Below are 23,095 nucleotides of genomic sequence, written 5' to 3'. Positions count from 1 at the left end.
TTAAGGCAGCTTTATTTTATAATGAGATTTAGGGTCCTATTTATCAAAAAAAAGAAAAAAAAAGCCTTATTAAGGGGATTTAGTGTAATCTATTCCTGTCTGTGATTGCCAGAGATCACTATCGCCAGGTCTATTGGTGAAACCTCCCCCATGCAAAACATGGGAAAGCTTATTTAACATGAACAACGGCAGTACAGGTTCCGCTGTTGTCCTCCTATTGCGATCGCCCAACTTTTAAACTCTCCCATCTGGGAGATCCTGGAGGGGGAGGTAACGCGGCAAGTGCAGGGTGACGCAGATCACATAATCTTGGCCCCACCCATGTGGTGATATGCCACAAATGGGTCTTTGCATCACAAAGCTGGCATATATAGGTTCATAATACCCCCATATCTATAATATAAAAGCCTGGCGGCGTGTGTTAGTCTGTGTGTGGAAAAAATCCCTCAAGCTGCAGCGCCACCTGCAAGGCGGAGTTATATACTACACTGACCTACTAAATTCTTAGCATTATCTAATATTGAAACGTAAAAGTAAAAGCCTAGCGGCATGTGTTAGTGTGTGTGTGTGTGTGTGTGTGTGTGTGTGTGTGTGTGTGTGTGTGTGTGTGTGGAAAAAACTATTTTCTCAGAAAGGGCTCATCCAATTGACCTGAAATTTGGTATACTGACATTATTTGACAAAAAAATTAGAATAGTGAAGTCAGTTAACTTCCATCATCCCCCCTTCCCCCCGTGGGAGGGATAGTAAAGGCTAAGTTTACGAGTTGAGGGGTCAAACTCATTTTCGTGAGGTAATTTTACCTCATGAACACACATTAAAAAGGGCGCTTGCGTCGGGAAGTAACGCTCTTCCCCTGAGGAGGCCTGGGCTAGGCCCAAATGCATGACAAGAACCTTTTTAAGACCTTAAGTAGCTTGATTTGACTAGAATGCATGAGTATCATGCACGGGTTAACTTGTAGCATCATAATACCCCATAACCCAGTGGTAAAGATGTCAAATTTGTTTCGCAGTGATTCTCAAACCGGTTTGTAGAACTGGCTCTCAAGCTCAGAAACTCATAAATAATCGAACTTAACATAGACTAAAAAAACTGAGCCAAATTTGAGCACGGTGAAAAGATTCGACCACGTTCTCCCCAGTCCCAGCGTGTTGGAGTTTTAATGGCTACATTAACGGTTTTCCAATGCGAATGTTGAGTTTGAACTTTGAACGCCGTAGAGTTCGCTCTTCAAAATAAACCTAATTTAAACATACTATAAAATGCAGCTATTTGAGCTACAACAGGCAAAAGGTTATAGTTTATTTTTACATGTTTTATTTTAACTGAGCTGTGAATTTGAACCACCAATTTGGCCGCAGCAGCCGAACTCAAGTCGCCTACTTTTTTTGAGGTGTAAGTGTCATGTTCTGTGGGCATGGTGACCTGATTCACATCATAATAGGTGCTGATTCCTCCTGCTCAAAATGCCACAAATTGTTTCATCACTCAGTTCGTCTCCCAAACATTCACGTACAGTAGGCAAATATGTTTTCTGTATACAAAACAAAAAGACAGTTGTCAGAGCTTATCCTTTACACTGCACATCTGTGTGCGTCTAGCAAAATGAAAACATGAGGTATTAGTTCATATTTTGATCAAAACCTTTAAGCCTGCATCCCAGCGTCAAGGGCACCACATTATATGCAGGTCCTACACTGATCTATATGCTTTAAACTCCATTCAAATTCAGTTAAAATCAGATGCACTCACCTCCCAGGTATAGGGGTTTACATCTAGCAAGGGCTGGCTTGTGAGCCACACCCAAATGTGCCTTAAATAGGCTGTTATGACAATAAGTATGTTTTCTGTAGCTATCGGGGTTTATTTTTAGGAATATCTCTGGAAATATAATTAAAATCTTAGCCCAGAGCCCTATTTCCTCATGTTTCTCACTCACTTTTCCTATCACCGACAGTTGTTAACACCTCTACGTTCGTATTAATAAGCAAAAATAAATAATCTGCTTAATTCTCCTGTGATCTTTTTGTTAGTTGAACATCAAAGATTCAAGGACATACTAATCTCTCTCTTAAGATCACTGAAATTTATATGGTAAACTTCATCATGAAAATTTCAGATCTAAGTTTCTGATTTGCCGAAAGTAGAAACATTTTTAAAATATTTGAGCTACATGAGAATGCAGCCTACGACTTCATTAGGGACCATATACATCATTGATGCATGATATATGTGCCTCAATGATTTGAGACTTAAAGTAGCGTCACTATTTTTGGTTCTAAAGTCTCAGAGTATAATGGCCCATAATAATCAATAGACACTTGTTATCTTACAAAAGGCATGCCAAGCCTTGCAGCAGGAATATTATTCCGTGTTTGTGTATATTGATTTATTAAAATCTCTATTTAAAAGATCTTATGGGGACATCCATAAAAACGGGCTTACATTTCTAAAGCTTAGCCGAGTTGGCGATGTCCCCAGCTAGTGGGAAAACCTTTTTGCACACTTGTTGTTGTTGAGCTGAACATCATTCCCGGCTAGTGTTGGGATTTGTAGTGAATTGTTATCTAGAGTGCTGAGTTTTGCCTACGGGCTGTAAACATCCTTTGCTGATGGTTCAGCACAGGAAGGTTGACAGGCCGAGCCCTGCCTTGTTTGCAGCTTTCTCTTGTTTCGGAAATGTATGAACCTGACCCGCAATGTACTATAACCATACCAGCATGTTGTGGTTATCTCTGGCCCTGTAACATCATAATTGAGTCCCAGAGGCGAAACTGCTTTAATTTCTTTTCCGGATGTTTGAATTTATTATTTCAGTGAAAAGTCTAAGAAACTGTTACATCAGCTTGAATTTTAAATTCCATTTTTTCCCTTCTGGGATTAAAAAAAGTTAAAGCTTATCCCCGAGCACTAGCGGTTCAGTACAATTTGACTAATTTTCAGCTGCGTGGGCAGAGAACTGAGACTGAAAATATCTAATATACATTTTTATACAAATTAGGATTTCTTATAAAGAATACGTGGCCTTTGTGGTATAGAAAGGGTCAAACGCCAATGCGTGACATCCATACTGCACACGAACTCTATAAAGGTTCAGGAAGCACAACGTGGCGCTAAAGAGCCTTCACAAAGGAATTAAATGACTCCATAAAATACATCGTCAAGCAGGGGTGTAACTAAACATTGTTGGGGCCCATAGCAAAAGTTTGGCAACGGCCACCAAATACTCCCCAACAATGAAAAACTCACATACATATGGGGCTTTGACAGGGAAGGCTGGCCCTCCTCACCTGTGGGCACCATAGCAGCTGTACCCCTAGCACCTTTGGTAGTTATGCCCTTGTCGTTGATGTCCTTTGGGGCACAGAAGTTTCCTGTTTCTGATAGGGGAAGCTGGGTGGTCGGGGGCAGCAATTAGACTTCTTATTGTAAGAAGAGATACTTAAAGGAAGTTCAGCAGGGAGGTGTTCCTACATTAGTGGGTTGCTTCTCCACCTCCTTCCAAAACAACCTGATTTTGCACATCCTTGGAAGTACAAGTTATGGGAATTTACTCACCTCCTTTTTAGGTACGATGGTGAGGGGACAGACCCTCATGTTTGAAAACAGAATTGAAACAAATGGACTTTCCATCCTTCCAAGCTCAACTTCCTTTAATCATTTTTTCTTAACCACATCGCTGTGATCACTGACCAATTTAAAATTACTAGAAAACCTAGGGGCTACTTTGAAAACAAAGGGAATAAAAAAAATACAAAACAAAAACCATTTCTAATCAGAGTGGCTTCCTGGCATACAGACTGAATCCCGATCCTCTCTCTAGGATGCGCACTGGTGTCCTCTGGCTTTCTACCGCCCCGAGGGCTGGTCTTCCACTGTGTCCTTCTAAAACACCTAGTGGGCCCCTCCACAAGAGAATCATTAAAGCTGATACTCACAGAAAGTGTTAAAAGGGCAGTGTCCTTCATTAAAGTGTCAATAAGCTCTTGACCAACGTCCTATCATTATGCCCACTGCAGAACTTGAGGCGGGTGAAAAAAGGAGATTCCGTTCTCTGAGATATCATAAAGCAGATCCATTCATTGGCTTTGTGTTCCAAATGATATATGGACACCTCAACTTCTCATTGTAGCATCACCATGCCTTGATCACGCTCATAATGTGTTTTCTAATTGGCCAGGAGAAACTAGGGACTATGTGAAAGTGGCCTCTGAAAAGCCATCTCGGCAGGAAAAGCCCAGATGCTGAGTTACCTGACTAAGGTGTCGCCCTACCCAATTTACTTAGGAGCTATTCAGCCATCTGGAGCCTTCCTGAGACCTTTGCCTCAACAAGCAGTCGTTATCCATCATAATGCAAGTAAGTGCAGGTACACTATCACAATCCTGAGAGTGGACACACATGGCCGTTGCTTAAGAAACCAACTTGGCTCCACCAAAGTCACTCACTACCCAATTTCCAGGATAGTTAACCCCTCCTATCCATTCTCTACAAACGAGGAGCCACCCGTTAAACGATGGGCCTACTAGCTCTTTTAGGTATACATTTCTGAAGGACACTTAATAGCTTCCAAACCCCCTACTTTCTTCCATCCTTAGTTTTATGTCATAGAGCTGGCAGGTTTCTAGCTCTCCTCCCTACCCATTTCCACCAGACTTCACAGGTCATGCGGAGGGTTGGTCTGTCAGACGAGGGAGATCCATCTGTTAAGAGTTGTGCCGCTTGCTAGACATCAAATAAATGGGGGAACTGAAAATTATCAGCTTGAGGTGACTTCAAACAAATGAATCACATACCAGGAAGTTTGGCATTTCTGAAGCGATTTCCTTGATTTTACGTACGTTAAAGTCATTTTGCTCTTCCTCAGTTCCTCCAGACACTGTCACTGTTACTATACAACGTTCTTTGAGGGCTTAACCCATGATGCTGTTCATAAGCTCTTAATTATTGAGGGCCAAGAGAATTTACTCATGATTAGACTTTACCTCATGTTGATAAGGGTTGAAAAACCTATTCCATTACACACACACAAGCTATACCTTATAGGACTCAAGAAAAGAGCTGATGATGGATAATATCTATAAAATGAAAGCTCATGTCGCTGAATATTTCCAACTTCTGATGCAGAGATTTGACAGCAAAGATTATAATATCTAATAGTAGCCTGGCCCAGGCAGGCAATTAGATATTTACACCTACTAGAGCCCTAATGGGACTTAAGTTTTTGGAAGTGACCACTGGACTTTGATAAATTATTGTAAGTGGCAACATTCTATTGTGTACTCTGTTTTCAATATCACAAGACCAGCAAAGTGTTTGGAAAACGGGAATCTGCTGGCGCCCATAGCTGACTGACAACGAACATACTATGAGCCACTTTTATCAGCAGACGAAGAGATCCATGTCTTGTTATCGCATTATCGTAAAATATGGTAAGGTTTACTGCCAGTGATAGCATTGTAAATCCTGGCAGTGGTAACATTCCAGTGAACATCGTCCACGTACCTTTGGTCTCTTTAACGCGTTTCGTTGCTTTATATTATCAAATTAAAATCATTTATAAATTGCTTTGCTTTCAAAATAAAGTATTTAGTTAAGTATAAAAAAACTCCAATCACTTCATGTATTTTATTCAGCTCAGTAAGGCATAATTTATATGTATTTTACTTATTTTATTTTATTTTTTTCCATCGTGTTTATTTAACATAAATGTTGACAATAATGTACAAGATTAAATATTACAGATTGTATAGCATGCATTCTTCTCGTAAAATACATTCACAAACAATGCATAGGAATCACATACAAGTTTAATACATTAATCTAACAGGAAGGTACTAAATGTATCAATATACAATATATCTATAGTGATTTGGTCCAGACTTTTAAAAATTTGTATTTATTATATCTACTAATATATACAAAGGCTTATGATCCAATGTTTCTTATATACATATCATTGTGAAATAATGTTTTTACTTGTTCTTTAAGGGAGTGGTTTTGTGGGAAAATTGCATATAGAAGCCAGGTTCCCATAAGCCAGTGTTGGCTAACCTGTGACACTCCAGGTGTTGTGAAACTACAAGTCCCTGCATACCCTTCCAGCGATAAGCTGCTATATATTGGCAAAGCATGCTGGGACTTGTAGTTTCACAACATCTGGAGTGTTACAGGTTAGCCCGGATCTGTTCCCAAAGTGTGCGCCGCAGCTCCCAGGGGTGCCGCGAGCCAGACATAAAAAAAAGAGAAGACAGAAACTTACCAATCAGCGCGGCGCCGGGACCCAGCAGCCTCCTCTCTCCCGCAGCAGCTGTCACTGACGTCTATATTCAGTGACAGCTGCGGGAGAGAGGAGGCTGCTGGGTCCCGGCGCCGCGCTGATTGGTAAGTTTCTGTCTTCTCTTTTTTTTATGTCTGGCGTGGGGCAGAGTGAAAAGGATGGTGGCACCGGAGGGGGACAGTGTGGCAGCGGAGGGGGACAGTGTGGAAGCGGAGGGGGACAGTGTGGCAGCGGAGGGGGACAGTGTGGAAGCAGAGGGGGACAGTGTGGAAGCAGAGGGGGACAGTGTGGCAGCGGAGGGGGACAGTGTGGAAGCGGAGGGGGACAGTGTGGCAGCGGAGGGGGACAGTGTGGAAGCGGAGGGGGACAGTGTGGCAGCGGAGGGGGACAGTGTGGAAGCGGAGGGGGACAGTGTGGCAGCGGAGGGGGACAGTGTGGAAGCGGAGGGGGACAGTGTGGCAGCGGAGGGGGACAGTGTGGAAGCGGAGGGGGACAGTGTGGCAGCGGAGGGGGACAGTGGACAGCAGAGGGGGACAGGGTGACAGGGGAGGGGGACAGTGGCAGCAGAGGGGGACAGTGTGGCAGCAGAGGGGGACAGTGTGGCAGCGGAGGGGGACAGGTGGCAGCAGAGGGGGACAGTGGGGCAGCAGAGGGACAGTGTGACAGTGGAGGGGGACAGTGTGACAGCAGAGGGGGACAGTGTGACAGCGGAGGGGGACAGTGTGACAGCGGAGGGGGACAGCGGGCAGCAGAGGGCTGCAGAGGGGGCAGCGTGACAGAGGGCTGCAGAGGGGGCAGCGTGCCTGGGGGTAGAGGAGGGGGACAGCGTGACAGAGGGCAGAGGAGGGGACAGCGTGACAGAGGGCAGAGGAGGGGACGGCGTGACAGAGGGCAGAGGAGGGGGACAGCGTGACAGAGGGCAGAGGAGGGGGACAGCGTGACAGAGGGCAGAGGGGACAGCGTGACAGAGGGCAGAGGGGGCAGCGTGAGAGAGGGCAGTGGAGGGGGGACAGCGTGACAGAGGGCAGAGGAGGGGACAGCGTGACAGAGGGGGCAGAGTGCCTGGATGCAGAGGGGGCAGAGTGCCTGGATGCAGAGGGGGCACAGTGCCTGGATGCAGAGGGGGCAGAGTGTCTGGATGCAGAGGGGGCAGTGTCCCTGGATGCAGAGGGGCAGTGTCTCTGGATGCAGAGGGGCATTTTTGCATACAACTAAATAAGTATTTTTGTCGTGACCTAAATACTTATTACAATTTTTTGACCCAACTACTTCTAAAACAGGACTGCTCAGTAATTATTTTGGAGGGGTGCCTTGAAAAAATTTGGAGACTCTAAGGGTGCCGCGAACTGCAAAAGTTTGGGAACCACTGGGTTAGCCAACACTGCCATAAGCTCATTGCTTGTAAGAGTGACTCGTGCACAGGTGGAGTAGACTTTAGTGCACAGCCTAGCCATTACAATAAGACAACAATATAACAATCTCTATTGGGGCTGACTAGGGAACCATAGTGAACTCAATCAGTGGTTGGCAATATAATATTTCTCGCGCTCCATATGTGGCCTTTGGTCTAGCAATCGGGCCCCACACTACCAGGCCACCTGTTGTCTATCATCATTGGCCTATATTCTGCAATACAGGCTGGAACCATTTTCTAATGAGTGGATTCGGACGTGAATTTCCTCTGATACTCTTGAGTAAATTGTTACCACAAATCCCCCCTCCCGTACAATTCTCTAATATCCCATCACACTGCGATAGTCTCCTCTCTGTCCTAAACTACTGCAGCTCTTGCAGTTTCTCCTGTTTTTACCCCACATCCGCGCTCCGAGCGGAGGGATCCGCTTGTTTGAAGTTTTAAACCTTCCTCTAATTAGAGCATCTGGAGGATTAATGGCATACTTAGGGTGTTTCTACATTCTGATGACACATACTTAATGTGTGTATAAATCAAGTGCATATGTTCACTGGCTTGATTAAAAGCTTTTTAATGCGCTACATTTAAAATATTGAGATAGATAGATAGATATGAGATAGATAGATAGATAGATAGATATGAGATAGATAGATAGATAGATATATATGAGATAGATAGATAGATAGATAGATAGATAGATAGATAGATAGATGTAATGTTAGATAGATGTTCGATAGATGTAATGTTAGATAGATAGATAGATATGAGATAGATAGATAGATAGATAGATAGATCTTAGATATATATGAGATATATAGATAGGATATAGATAGATAGATGATAGATAGATAGATAGATAGATAGATAGATAGATAGATAGATAGATATGAGATAGATAGATAGATAGATAGATAGATAGATCTTAGATATATGTGAGATAGATAGATAGATAGATAGATTGATATGAGATAGATAGATAGATATGAGATAGATAGATAGATAGATATGAGATAGATAGATAGATAGATATGAGATAGATAGATAGATAGATAGATAGATAGATAGATAGATGTTATGTTAGATAGATGTTCGATAGATGTAATGTTAGATAGATAGATAGATATGAGATAGATAGATAGATAGATAGATAGATAGATAGATAGATAGATCTTAGATATATATGAGATATATAGATAGGATATAGATAGATAGATGATAGATAGATAGATAGATAGATAGATAGATAGATAGATAGATATGAGATAGATAGATAGATAGATAGATAGATAGATAGATAGATAGATCTTAGATATATGTGAGATAGATAGATAGATAGATAGATAGATAGATAGATAGATAGATAGGAGATATATAGGAGAATGTTATATATGAGATAGATAGATAGATAGATCTTAGATATACATGCGATAGATAGATAGATAGATCTTAGATATATATGAGATAGATAGATAGATATGAGATAGATAGATCTTAGATATAAATGAGATATATAGATAGATAGATAGATCTTAGATATATATGAGATAGATAGATAGATAGATAGATAGATAGATAGATAGATAGATAGATAGATAGATCTTAGATATATATGAGAGATAGATAGATATATATGAGATATATAGATAGATAGATAGATAGATATATAGATAGATCTTAGATATACATGAGATAGATAGATCTTAGATATACATGAGATAGATAGATCGATAGATAGGAGATATAAAGGAGATAGATATATGACATAGATAGACACATAGATAAAATATAGGTGATAGATTAATAGAGAGATGATAGATAGATAGATAGGATATATACAGTATATATATATATATATATATATATATATATATATATATATATATATATATATATGAGATAGATAGATATACATGAACTAGATAGGCGGATTAGATATATATATATACATAGATCTTTTTGTACAGCACCTGTCTATGCTGTTCTGAAGAACTGACAATCAAATCGCCTACTCGTTACACACAGAGCCATCTCCTATTGCTGTGCCTCTCTCCTTCCCCTCTATTTAGCTACCAGGAGAATGCCAGTGAAGTTACTGCTGTATGAACAGTAACAACGTGATGTATCTGTTCCACATGTCGCTCTGCCTTCCCCGCTGACAGGAGCTGAGCTTTGTGGGATCTAAGCGGCAGTTCATCCTTCAGCTTGAGGAGAGCTAGCAGCTTCCTAAACGTGGACTTCCATCTAACCCCTGCAGCATCCAGCAAGGGGTTATTACCCCTCCAGCATCCAGCAGCGGGCAATTACCCCTCCAGTATCCAGCAAGGAGTTATTACCCCTCCAGCATCCAGCAAGGGGTCATTACCCCCCTACCCCCCCCCCAGAATCCATCAAGGGGCTATTACTTCCACCCCACCCCCCAGCATCCAGAAAGGCGTTATTACCCCTGCAGTATCCAGCAAGGAGTTATTACCCCTCCAGCATTCAACAAGGAGTATTACCCCTCCAGCATCCAGCAAGGAGTTAATAACCCTCCAGCATCCAGCAAGGAGTTAATACCCCTCCAGCATCCAGCAAGGATTTATTATCTCTCTATCATCCAGCAAGGAGTTATTACCCCTCCAGCATTCAGCAAGGAGTTATTACCCCTCCAGCATCCAGCAAGGGGTCATTACCCCCCTACCCCCCCCAGAATCCATCAAGGGGCTATTACTTCCACCCCACCCCCCAGCATCCAGAAAGGCGTTATTACCCCTGCAGTATCCAGCAAGGAGTTATTACCCCTCCAGCATTCAACAAGGAGTATTACCCCTCCAGCATCCAGCAAGGAGTTAATAACCCTCCAGCATCCAGCAAGGAGTTATTACCCCTCCAGCATCCAGCAAGGAGTTATTACCCCTCCAGCATCCAGCAAGGAGTTATTACCCCTCCAGCATTCAGCAAGGAGTTATTACCCCTCCAGCATCCAGCAAGGGGTCATTACCACCCCCCCCCCCCCCACACAATCCATCAAGGGGCTATTACTTCCACCCCACTCCCCAGCATCAAGAAAGGCGTTATTACCCCCGCAGCATCCAGCAAGGAGTTATTACCCCTCCAGCAATAAGAAAATAACCCTGAGAGTTATTATCAGGGTGGGGGGATACTCCAGCTTCTGCCCACACACCACCCACAGACTCAGCTCCTGTGCAAAGACATCCTCAGCCCGGGTAATAAACCCTCTGGGAGCTGAACTGACCTTTACACACTTGGACCAAGCAGAGGAAGAAGCAGCCTGATGAACAGGGTGAACAAGGTGCTCCGCAGCGTCAGGAGACCCTCTCGGAGGAAGAGGAGGGAGAGCACCAGGGCAGGAGAGGAGGAGGAAGACCCTGACAGCCAGGATGAGACGTGTGATGAAGGCTTGTGCAGCCTCAGCCTGTGCGTGAGCGGTAAGCAGTGAGCCTTACTACCCCCAATGTCTCAGCCAGGTCTCATGAGCCCATTGCAGCTCTTACTATGCTAATGTTACCATCCTTAGCAGCTGAAGCTAATCTCACTGGTCTATTGACCCCCTCACCTATTGCATATATTATGTTTTGGTCCCAAGTCCCGGCTGCCTCACTTTCTGCTGCTGTTTTGGGTTCATTGAAAAACAATTAATGTATACTGGTTGTACCAAGGGTTATGTTGTTGTTTTTTTGCATTTTAAATTTGGTTATGAGAAAATTAGGAAATAATTATTATGTATTTGTTCTATTTATTAGCAGTAATGTTTACAGCTATTATTACTATTACTATATTTATTTTCTTTATACATTTTTACAGCTCTGATTTCATTTCTTTGTAACAAAACAAATAATAACACAACAAATAGTGACAAATTGTCACTCTGAGTAACAGTTACTATAATAACTATTATTATTATTATTATTATTATTATTATTATTATCGTTATAATTATTTGCTACATCATATTTTGCAACAGAGATTTCATGTCCACGTTATAAACCAAATAGTTACAAAATTTGTATCTCTTAGTAACAAGGTCTCTGCTCGGTCTACTCCTATATTACTGGTCTAAACGTGGGTCTGTATGATAAAAAGAGAAACCTTTGTATGAATCAGGTGGGTGGTTACGGGTATATATGAAACAGGGTTTAATAAAAATCTGACTTTTACAGAAATCTGTGTAAATGTATTTTAGCCAGATTTTCGTTCCCTGATCCAGACCCTTATATCAAGAGAAACAGTTAATTACACTGAACAGCACATAACTGTAGAGAGAAAAGGTCTATAAACTGTACAGATTGACACAAGTTCCCTCTATACCTTCCAGTGATGTAGTTCAGGGGAACGTAAACTGAACTGTACAAGAGGTATCAGTGCTGAAGTCACTGGGCAGATTCATTGTGAGTTGAGTGAATATCTCTACTAGTTTAAAAATGACACTTACTACTTAGAATCCTCACAATGTCATACTGCCGGAGTCTACTGTTAATATTTTGTGTTGCTGAGTAGTCATTTTTTTTTAAATAAAAATAAACTGTTCCTTAAAAATAAAAATATCTGAATAGTAAAGATACTACAATCATACAATGATACAATCCTTTTTTTTATACTGTGAATGTTTTAGAAATGTATTGTGCTACATACAGTGTGACAAATTCACATTAAAGGGCTACTTACATATTAGATGACAAATCCGCAAATTCACCCGTTTAGGAACAGATTAGGATTTTTAAATATTCATATTGGAAACCGTCAAAGCTCCCACTCACTTATTGATTTAAATACAATAAGGCTCACTAATGAACCGGAAAACATGCAGACAGGTGCAGCGTTTCTATTTGCGTAACTGCGTCTGTTTAAGCGCATTTTTGGTCCTTGGCGGATCAACCTCAAAATGCACATGGCGGGAAGAGTGAACCCAAGAGTCCAACTTCCACTTTAGGACCAGAATGTTGTGTAATAGTTACAGCTTTCAAGTGTTACTCTTAAAATACTGCTCGGTTTATCTACATTTATGTATTAACTTGCTCATGAGAGTGAGGGAACGCTGGCTCTGACTTTATTATATGTACGACAAACAAGGAAAAGATTTAGAATGCCCGGCGCAAACCTCTCAATGTGCAGCCCACCACACCAAGGGGTATATTTACTAAACTGGGGGGTTTGAAAAAGTGGAGATGGTGCCTATAGCAACCAATCAGATTCTAGTTATCATTTATTTAGTACATGCTACAAAATGACAGGTAGAATCTGATTGGTTGCTATAGGCAACATCTCCACTTTTACAAACCCGCAGTTTAGTAAATATACCCTCATGGGTCTCATCCAATCATAACCCCGAAACAGAATACCAAAAAACACTATATGGTGGAGATGGCACAAATTTGCAAATTTTAATTCACTGCACATCTCATTAGCGCCATCTTTACCCTGTTGGTTTTTTTTAATTACACGTATCACTGTGGGTGTTTGAAAGTCCTCTTTACGTTGGTCAATGTTTGCCTAGAAATGCACTTTCCACAAAAGTGCAAAATTCATCCAATTATAGAGGATGAGGCCCAATCATTGCCAACTCAGATTAGGTGTAAAAATCAAGTCCTTTTGTAGGAAAAAAGGGCTATTATCCCCCCCCCCCCCCTTCCCCATACACACCTCCTTAAATGTGCTTTCTTCCCCCCTTTGTTACATTTAGATAATCACACCCTGCAAAACAAAATCTACATTTTTCATGGGGGCAGAAACATAGATGTAAAAATGCATTTAATCAGCATTAATCTAGCCCCTCTCCCCACACGACCTGCCCAACTCCTCCCAGAAGAACATACATCCCCCATAAGTGCTGACATTTTGGCCTTTAAATGTGTGCATTAACCTGTAAGCAAATATGCATTTGCACTTATTCATGTTTGGAAATGTCCATTATTTGTTATTTCTTTAATAAAGTCATGTGATTTTGAAAGACTTGCTGGTACATCATTAGTGCATTGAGGGTAAGGCTGGGCACACACTGCAGAAAATTTCTCCCAATGCGATGTCTTTAACGATTTTGCAAACAACTGACAAATAAAAAAGTCCCAATCAGCATGCCAGCATGTGTAGTTCATGTGTACACAGTATACATGTTTTACAAGATTTACCTTCAGATCTGTGCTCTTCATCTGTCATAACCATCGGCTGAACAGAGTCTGCACCCTCCATAGAGATCTATGGACACTGCCGGCCGTGAGTGCATACACACTGCAGAATTGGAGCAACATTGTCCCATTGCTGAATTGCTGAACGAGATTTTTAGTTCTGTTTAAAAATAAAAAACGATATGATGTGATTTGGATTGATAATTGCTCAGCGTTGGACCTTACACACTAAATCGATATCGGACCGAATGGACGTTTATCGTGTGGCTTGCATGATAATCGACTGAAATCCCTGTAGTGTGTACCCAGCCTTACTCACTAACAATGGTCAAAGGTGCAAATCTGTACTAACGTCATCATCACCTACCAGCAATTACTTTTTATCTGACGATTGCAAGTTAGACAATGAAAGAAAATGTCTAATGTCTGATTAGTTGCGTTTCATACATGTTTGCACCTTTAAGCAATGCTGGTGAGTAAGGCTGGGTACACACTACAGAAAAGTTCTCCCGATGCGATATCGTTAATGGTTTTCCCAACGACTGAAAGTCCCGCTCAGCAGCTGATACACGTATTACATGATTTACCTTCAGATCTGTGCTCTTCATTTTTTTTAATTATTATTAATTTTTATTTATAGGGCGCCACAAGGTGTCCGTGGCTCCGTACAGGGACAAAACGAATTACAATACAAGGTGAGACAGCACAGTACAGTAAACAGTAAGCACAGTAACTCAATAAGCTCAATGCACAGCTAGAGGGGGAGGGAGGATCGGCAAACAACGGAGCCCAAGAAGGAGGGCGCAGAAGACAGGGAGACCCCCAGAGGGGACGGGGGGAGGAGGGTCCTCGAGGAGGAGGGCAAAGTAGCTGGAGAGTAGAGTTAGAAGTGGTGGAAACAGGAGGAGAGATGGCCCTGCTCAGAGGAGCGTACAATCTAAGGGAAGGGGTGGACAGACAGAGAGACGCAGGGGAGAGAGGGAGAATAGGGGGACAGGGGCGGGGAAGGGGAAAGAAGGAGGAGAGGCAGCAGAAAAGGTAGGGAGTTATCATAACCATCGGGTGAAAAGATTGTGACTCTGTAAACTCTATGGAGATCTGGTCGAGAGTGCGTACACACTGCAGAATTTGCCTGACACTGTTCCGTCATGTATAGAAATTTTTAGTCCGTTTATAAAATTAAAACAAACAATACGATGTGCTTTGGAACGATAAACGTTCATCGTTGCAGTGCACACGCTAATGCGATATCAGACCTAACGGTCGTTTATTATATGATTGGCCCGATAATTGGGTGAGTACCTGTAGTGTATACCCAGCCTAACCCTCGTTGTCGGATATGCATTAAGCTGATCATAAACGGCACTGGAGCCTGAGCTCAGTACCACTGCTTCTTATTACACAAATGTCCCTTGAAGCCAAGTCTGTTTTCAGCCGCAGAAAGTGAGAATGCTGCGTGTACAAAAAAATATATCTTTTATCTGTATTATTTCACAACAAGCTTTTTCTTTGTCTCATGAATTTTAAAAAAGAGTCTTTTTCTCTTTTATTGTGTCTCTGGTATTCCTTCCCAACTGACTCTCCTCTCCTGCTGCCTTAAACGGAAGACGGTAATTACTGCGCTGTGTTCTGGCATCTCGCAGCTGAAAGGGAAAATTGTGTGAAAGGAAAGCGATTGAAGGAGGCAGGAGCGAGGAACAGGCGCAGAGCAGCTGTCAGAGACTGCCGGGATTAAGTGAAATGATCTCTGGGCTGGCAGTAGAGTGGAGAGCAGGCTGCCAATAGGTCTTATTAAGGTACTGCTCCCTGAGACATCCAACTGCCGGCTCCGGTATCAGGTATACCGCGATGACACTTAGATCTATTTCTTTTACCCTGAGCTCACTCTCTCTGTATCAGCCTAAATTTCCAACTCTCTTTCAGGCATTTGTTTAAGGTTGTTGCAAAGGCATCGAAAACTAACCACAGAAAAAGCAGATCTGATACTGTTCCTGCCACCTTCTCACTATCTGATCTCTAATAGTCATGGGGTGGCTCAGTGGGCACATGTAAAGAGCTGGCATCCGTCACTGACATCTGAGATGCATTAAGGGCCCAGAGGGAAGTCGGGAAAAACAGGGTCTTGGGAACAGGCTGAGTCCTTTGGAGCCTGGTGATAAGGCTGAGAGTGTGTAATGCACACCAGCACGGACCTTGCTGAACTTGTGATTCACTTGCCTTATACTTAAGTCGTGCATGCCAATAGTCAATGGCTGCTACCATGCCACTCTACCTAGCTCCTAAGCCTGCTGTCTTGGATTCAAACTACACTCACTTGTATCTCATGTATTCAGGTAATCTCCATATTTTACCACTTCTGTCATATAACATGTCTGGGATAGGCATATCTCCAACACATGGTGCAATCAAGCTCCAGGTCCACTCCATACATTTCCTACCTGGATTATTGTAACTTTGTCCTAACTGGACTCTGCTCAACTTGTTACCTGCTGCTTTTAACTGCTAATCTTTATACCCATAATAAAAAAGTGCTGATCCTAAGGTACAAATCCATCCTCAAATCTTTTCATATGTAATTTTCAATCCCAACCAATAGATATTCTACCAGTAGCCCTGTGCAATCCTTCAATGACATTCTAATGTCCTCCACTCTCTCAACCTCATTACATTCCAAATGTCCATGGAGCCACCAATCTATGGATCTATTTCATCCTATCAGACTTAAACATGGGAACATAGAATGAGGAGGCGGATAAGAACCTTCAGGTCCATTTACTCTGATCTTTTTGTGTGTGTTTGTTCTTCAGGAGGGAAGTTTTGGTTTTCTTTAAGTGTTTTTTATGCTTGATGTTTTTTTGTAATACTTACAAGTATTAACAGTAGCCATATATTTCTCCCATGCATATCTTGAATTATTTTACTGTATGGTTCCCCACCACACCTGCTGGAAGACTATCCTATGGACCTATCACCCTTTATGTTAAAAAGTTCTTCCTTTTTTTACTTTTCAGCCCTCTCCACTACAATTTCAAGGTGTCCCTTTGTTGTAGAGATCGGCTTATTTATATAAATAATGCCTTCCTGACGTCCATTAATACTTTTGATATATTTGAATGTTTTCATCAGATTTCTTCTGCCCCTTTACTCATCTAAGCAGGACATGCACCATTTTTATAGCCTCTTCTGTGATTTTTTTTCTTTTTAATGTCTTATGGGAGCTAGTTCCTTCAGAACTGTACACATTGCTCAAGGTGAGGTCTTACTAGTGACCTATAGTGGTAATATAACCTTGCTACTACTAATATTCCTGCTTTCTATTCTACTTGCATTAACCACTGCCTGACTATACTGCTCCCTGGCCTTCATATAATCTGAAACAAAGTCTCTGAGGTCCCTTTTCCTCTGTTGTTATTGACATTGTTTTTCATTAACTTTCATAACCTTTAAACAGTTCTTCAAGTTTCCTCTTGTCAAAGAAGCCTATCCATTTCTTTCATAATCGCTGTCCGTACTCCGAGTCCTCTGACAGATAGCCACTTTCACCATCACGCTAAGGCTAGCCACATTCACCATTATTTTAAGGCTAGCCACTTTCAACATACTCCTAAGGCTAGCCACATTCACCATCTTCCTAAAGCTAGCCACTTTCACAGTCTTCCTAATGCTAGCCACTTTCACCGTCCTCCTAAGGCTAGCCACTTTCACCATCCTCCTAAGGCTAGCCACATTCACCATCTTCCTAAGACTAGCCACTTTCACCATCTTCCTAAGGCTAGCCACTTTCACCATCTTCCTAAGGCTAGCCACTTTCACCATTCTCCCAAGGCTAGCCTCTTTCACCATCCTCCTAAGCCTAGCACTTTCACCGCCCTCCTAAGGCTAGCCACTTTCACTGCCCTCCTAAGGCTAGCCACTTTCACCATCCTCCTAAAGCTAGCCAATTTCACCGCCCTCCTAAGGCTAGCCACTTTCAGCATCCTCCTAAGGCTAGACACTTTCACCGTCCTCCTAAGGCTAGCCACTTTCACCATCTTCCTAAGGCTAGCCACTTTCACCGTCCTCCTAAGGCTAGCCACTTTCACCATCCTCCTAAGGCTAGCCACTTTCACCGCCCTCCTAAGGCTAGCCACTTTCAGCATCCTCCTAAGGCTAGTCACTTTCACCATCCTCCTAAGGCTAGACACTTTCACCGCCCTCCTAAGGCTAGCCACTTTCACCATTCTCCTAAGGCTAGCCTCTTTCACCATCCTCCTAAGCCTAGCACTTTCACCGCCCTCCTAAGGCTAGCCACTTTCACTGCCCTCCTAAGGCTAGCTACTTTCACCATCCTCCTAAAGCTAGCCAATTTCACCGCCCTCCTAAGGCTAGCCACTTTCAGCATCCTCCTAAGGCTAGACACTTTCACCGTCCTCCTAAGGCTAGCCACTTTCACCATCTTCCTAAGGCTAGCCACTTTCACCGTCCTCCTAAGGCTAGCCACTTTCACCATCCTCCTAAGGCTAGCCACTTTCACCGCCCTCCTAAGGCTAGCCACTTTCAGCATCCTCCTAAGGCTAGTCACTTTCACCATCCTCCTAAGGCTAGACACTTTCACCGCCCTCCTAAGGCTAGCCACTTTCACCATTCTCCTAAGGCTAGCCTCTTTCACCATCCTCCTAAGCCTAGCACTTTCACCGCCCTCCTAAGGCTAGCCACTTTCACTGCCCTCCTAAGGCTAGCTACTTTCACCATCCTCCTAAAGCTAGCCAATTTCACCGCCCTCCTAAGGCTAGCCACTTTCAGCATCCTCCTAAGGCTAGACACTTTCACCGTCCTCCTAAGGCTAGCCACTTTCACCATCTTCCTAAGGCTAGCCACTTTCACCGTCCTCCTAAGGCTAGCCACTTTCACCATCCTCCTAAGGCTAGCCACTTTCACCGCCCTCCTAAGGCTAGCCACTTTCAGCATCCTCCTAAGGCTAGTCACTTTCACCATCTTCCTAAGGCTAGCCACTTTCAACATCCTTCTAATGCTAACCACTTTCAGCGCCCTCCTAAGGCTAGCCACTTTCAGCATCCTCCTAAGTCTAGCCACTTTCACCATCGTCCTAAAGCTAGCCAATTTCACCGCCCTCCTAATGCTAGCCACTTTCACCCTCCTCCTAAGGGTAGCCACTTTCACCCTCCTCCTAAGGCTAGCCCCTTTCTCCTTTCCCATGTTCTCCTGTAGATGTTATTTCCCATCTACTTTAGGGTCCCCACACACCCTACATTGTGAGCCCACTTGGGCAGGATCATGTTTACATTTTCTCTTCAATGTTGCTGTAAAATATATAGTTGGTTTGTAAAGTGATCAGCTCAATATACAGCACTGCAAAATATGCCGTCTACTTCTAATCAAGAATAATATTATGGTCTTTATGTTAATATTTGTCATCTATTCTCTTCTCCCTCCACATTCACCCATAAGACCAACGTAGCAAACAATACTGCTCAGCTAAGAACATTGGACTCATTTTTAAAGTAATGACCCATTCATTAACCCTTAGTACCTAAACTGTGGGGTTCTAAGCCCTGAGAACCCCTTCTTCTGTTCTCTTGTAGTACCAGATTCCCGCAGCTAAATCCTGTTGGCTCTGTCTTTTGCTGCATCTTCACAGAACTTCAGGCTTACAGTGGAGATTATTTGTAAAAGTCCCAGTGAGATAACTATTGGTGCTGGGACTTTGAACATGGCAGCCAGAAACATCATGACGCAACAAGAGGCGGGTTTGACAGCTGCTCATTGATCATTGGTCACGAATACCCCGGCCAATCATGGTAAATATTAAGATGTGACTGACTGTTTCAATCCATTTTTAGCAAAGTATTGTCTATTTTTTACTTCTTTTTTTCCCCTCATTTGATTGGTACCTAGTTATAGTATGTTAGGAACTTTTAGGCTTAGGAAACACGAGCGAATTATACTTCCTCTTCAACTGAAATTGAAATAGAGTGCAATTGTCTGTAATTAGTTGCATGTCATTTTTTAGGAGCTTGTGTTATTTTTCATATATGTTTCTGTTATGCGATTAAGTGCAATTTCCAGTCATGTAAATGGATGTATTTTATCTCATGCCATGTAAAATCTGATTAAGGACTGGGGTAATGAGTGTTTCTGATCTGTGATCGTTTATGTAAAGTCATGGGTGGCAATCACATGCCCATCAGTTGGAAAAAATAGGACAGCTGACCTGCTATGGGACCGTATACACAAGTAGTTTTTGCCTGTAACTATCAGTGGTGATTCCTGGGAGTCTGACCCCCATTATTTTGCGAGTGATCACATTATAAGATTCAGTAGGGGGAAATTTGGGAGCGGAACATTTTGTACATGAAAGAAGAATTGAATTGTTTGGCATATCCATAAGGTTATGTCCTTACAGAAGAGGCTTTTTTAAGTCATTCAGTAAGTGTGAAAAATTTGATGCAAACAGAGTTACTGCTCTTTCCTCCTCCAGTTCACTCCCGTCTGCCGGAAAAAGCGTCCCTGTGGATCTAGACCTACTATCGCCAACCTCTTGTTATAACCTGTACACGCGTCTTCTCCTTATAAATACAAATATTTAGCGAACGTGCCACAAGCTATGTCCATGTGTTTTATTGTCCTCATAGAGGAAATAAACTCTGCTTATAAATCGCATATAATATCATTTTGTAATGGATTGTAATTAAATTCGCTATTGAATTGCAAAGATAAACTTAGAACTGAGGGTTTAAGTGAGATGGCAGAGCTAGAGTCGGTATACAGCGTGCGTAGTGGGAATCCCTGTAAGCACAGTGTGCAGACAGAGGGATGAATGATTGGTGGCAGTTCTGTATACCATAACAACAATAAAATATGACTGTTATTCAAGCCAGCTGAACGTTCCTCGAGGGAGGGGACGCAATGTTTACTGCAGCGTTTATAGAGGGGAACACCGGACATGTAACTGAAGAGCCGGAGGGAATGGATGTTTGATTTATTCACAGAGTTCTAGAATTAAAGCACAGGGAACTAAGCAGACATAAAGATGCCAAGCCCTGGCTTCGGCTTACATGGGGCATTGCAGATATATCTAGGAACACTGCACTAATAGACTGACAGCCAGTGTCATGGTGAGAATATTTATTAAAGAGCTTCTGTGGAGGCAGCTATATTCTGGGATGAGACAATATTTATAAGAATAAAGGATGTGGAGTCATTAGCATACTTACCTGCACTCTCGGAATGTCTGGGAAACTTCCAGGTCTCCAGGGGGAAAAGGTCACCCTCTCCTATCCCGCTTCTTTTTCGTGATCCAAGGGGCAAGTGCAGGCCCCGCCTCTGTTGCTCAATCCCAGAAGGGAGTAAAGTAGGCAAGTCTGTTCATTAGGAACCAATGGGATATCACGCAGACACTGTGAGGAGCACACTGGAGGCAGCTGTTCGGTGGACTGAATCACTACATAAATGCACTGTGTGTTTCTAGTGAATCGATACATTTCAGTCTCACAAATTGTAGGCCACTCATGCTCCTTACAGTGTAATAAAACATAGACATTATAACAAGTTAAATCTCTGTGTAAGAGGAATATTTGTGATTGAGGAAGCAATAAATGGGGAATATATGTTATTTTGTTTTGCTGACTGGGAGCTGCATGGTGATCTTAAGCCCTGGAAACTCTGATGGGCTGAAGAACCAATGACAGCACTTGTGAGGGCTCTGAATACTGATCCCTCTTCAACAGTAAGACATTGATATTGTTCAGCAAATAAGGATGGTTTGGGTCATACTGATCATCAGTTGGGGCTGCATTATTTATTGGTCATGAGTTGGGGCTGCATTATATACTGTTCATCAGCAAGGGCTGCATTATATACTGGTCATGAGTTGGGGCTGCATTATATACTGGTCATCAGTTGGGGCTGCATTATATACTGGTCATGAGTTAGGGCTGCATTATATACTGGTCATCAGCAAGGGCTGCATTATATACTGGTCATCAGTTGGGGCTGCATTATATACTGGTCATCAGTTGGGGCTGCATTATATACTGGTCATCAGTTGGAGGTGCATTATATACTGGTCATCAGTTGGGGCTGCATTATATACTGGTCATCAGTTGGAGGTGCATTATATACTGGTCATCAGTTGGAGGTGCATTATATACTGGTCATCAGTTGGAGGTGCATTATATACTGGTCATCAGTTGGGGCTGCATTATATACTGGTCATCAGTTGGAGGTGCATTATATACTGGTCATCAGTTGGAGGTGCATTATATACTGGTCATCAGTTGGGGCTGCATTATATAATGGTCATCAGTTGGGGCTGCATTATATAATGGTCATGAGTTGGGGCTGCATTATATACTGGTCATCAGTTGGGGCTGCATTATATAATGGTCATCAGTTGGGGCTGCATTATATAATGGTCATCAGTTGGGGCTGCATTATATAATGGTCATGAGTTGGGGCTGCATTATATACTGGTCATCAGTTGGAGATGCATAATACACTGGTCATCAGTTGGAGGTGCATTATATACTGGTCATCAGAAAGGGCTGCATTATATACTGATCATGAGTTGGGGCTGTAGTATATACTGGTCATCAGCAAGGGCTGTAGTATATACTGGTCATCAGCAAGGGCTGCATTATACAAGGGACATCAGTTGGGCTGCATTATATACTGGGCATATAAAGCTGCACTGTATACTGTTGAAATCAGGCTGCGCTACAAATTATTCAGAAGGTTGTATTATGTACTTGTCAGAAGAGGCTGTATGATTTCAAACTCATTATTATGTTCTCATTATTGTGGATTATATGCTATGCTGGACACTTCAGACTGCATTATAGTCTTTCCCGAGAGCCACTTGCCTACTGAGAAAATACCTTTCTTTGTGGCTAATTAATGTTGTGACTTTAATTCTCATATAATAACAATAACTGTGTTTTCCAGAACTCAGTATTTATACAGATATTACAGGACTTTGTACATATATTACCATCCCTTGTGCATTACAGCAGGGTAATAATACTAATAATGGGAAGTAATTGGCCTGCCTTGTTACTGCAGCAAGAGTTATTGTCCTGTCCATTCCGTTATTCGGACAAACGTCTTTTGGTGACATACAGCCTCACTTTCCTAGTTTATTCTTTTCAGTTTTCTCATCTGCTTTTATGTTCTCGGAGATCAATAAAGGATTTCATCCCTATCGGATATACAACTTGTGCTCGTGTATTTCAAACGGTGAAATCAATGTCGTAAAGATGCAGCGGGGCAAAAAATAGG

The 23,095-nt window shown here is 42.4% G+C and overlaps 2 protein-coding genes and 1 long non-coding RNA gene across 10 annotated transcripts in view; 1 reads left to right on the top strand and 2 right to left on the bottom strand.

Moving 5' to 3' along the window:
• LSM3 (LSM3 homolog, U6 small nuclear RNA and mRNA degradation associated) overlaps positions 1 to 23,095 on the bottom strand; it is a 491,439-nt gene that overhangs the window by 277,991 nt on the left and 190,353 nt on the right. The window lies entirely within an intron of this gene.
• The window catches only part of GRIP2 (glutamate receptor interacting protein 2), a 225,014-nt gene that overhangs the window by 114,764 nt on the left and 87,155 nt on the right, over positions 1 to 23,095 (top strand). For 3 of the 8 annotated variants that reach the window (XM_075183675.1, XM_075183666.1, XM_075183665.1), the window contains exon 1: positions 10,706 to 11,125. The exons of 3 other annotated variants lie outside the window; for them this stretch is intronic. In XM_075183675.1, the coding sequence (XP_075039776.1) occupies positions 10,972 to 11,125 (154 nt within the window). In that variant the 5' untranslated portion in view covers positions 10,706 to 10,971. Of the gene's footprint in view, positions 1 to 10,702; positions 11,126 to 23,095 lie in introns of those variants that run through there. 2 more of the 8 variants (XM_075183678.1, XM_075183674.1) reach the window with 2 other exon arrangements.
• Positions 599 to 13,995, bottom strand: LOC142099801 (uncharacterized). Its single transcript, XR_012678616.1, has 3 exons — positions 13,823 to 13,995; positions 13,338 to 13,388; positions 599 to 1,537 (listed from the first exon to the last, which is right to left on the bottom strand). It is a non-coding gene; the product is annotated as an uncharacterized LOC142099801 (long non-coding RNA).

The sequence above is a fragment of the Mixophyes fleayi genome, chromosome 8 (genome assembly GCF_038048845.1).
Source record: "Mixophyes fleayi isolate aMixFle1 chromosome 8, aMixFle1.hap1, whole genome shotgun sequence".
Classification (NCBI taxonomy): Eukaryota; Metazoa; Chordata; class Amphibia; order Anura; family Limnodynastidae; genus Mixophyes; species Mixophyes fleayi.
This window is presented reverse-complemented; position numbering and strand designations above follow the sequence as displayed.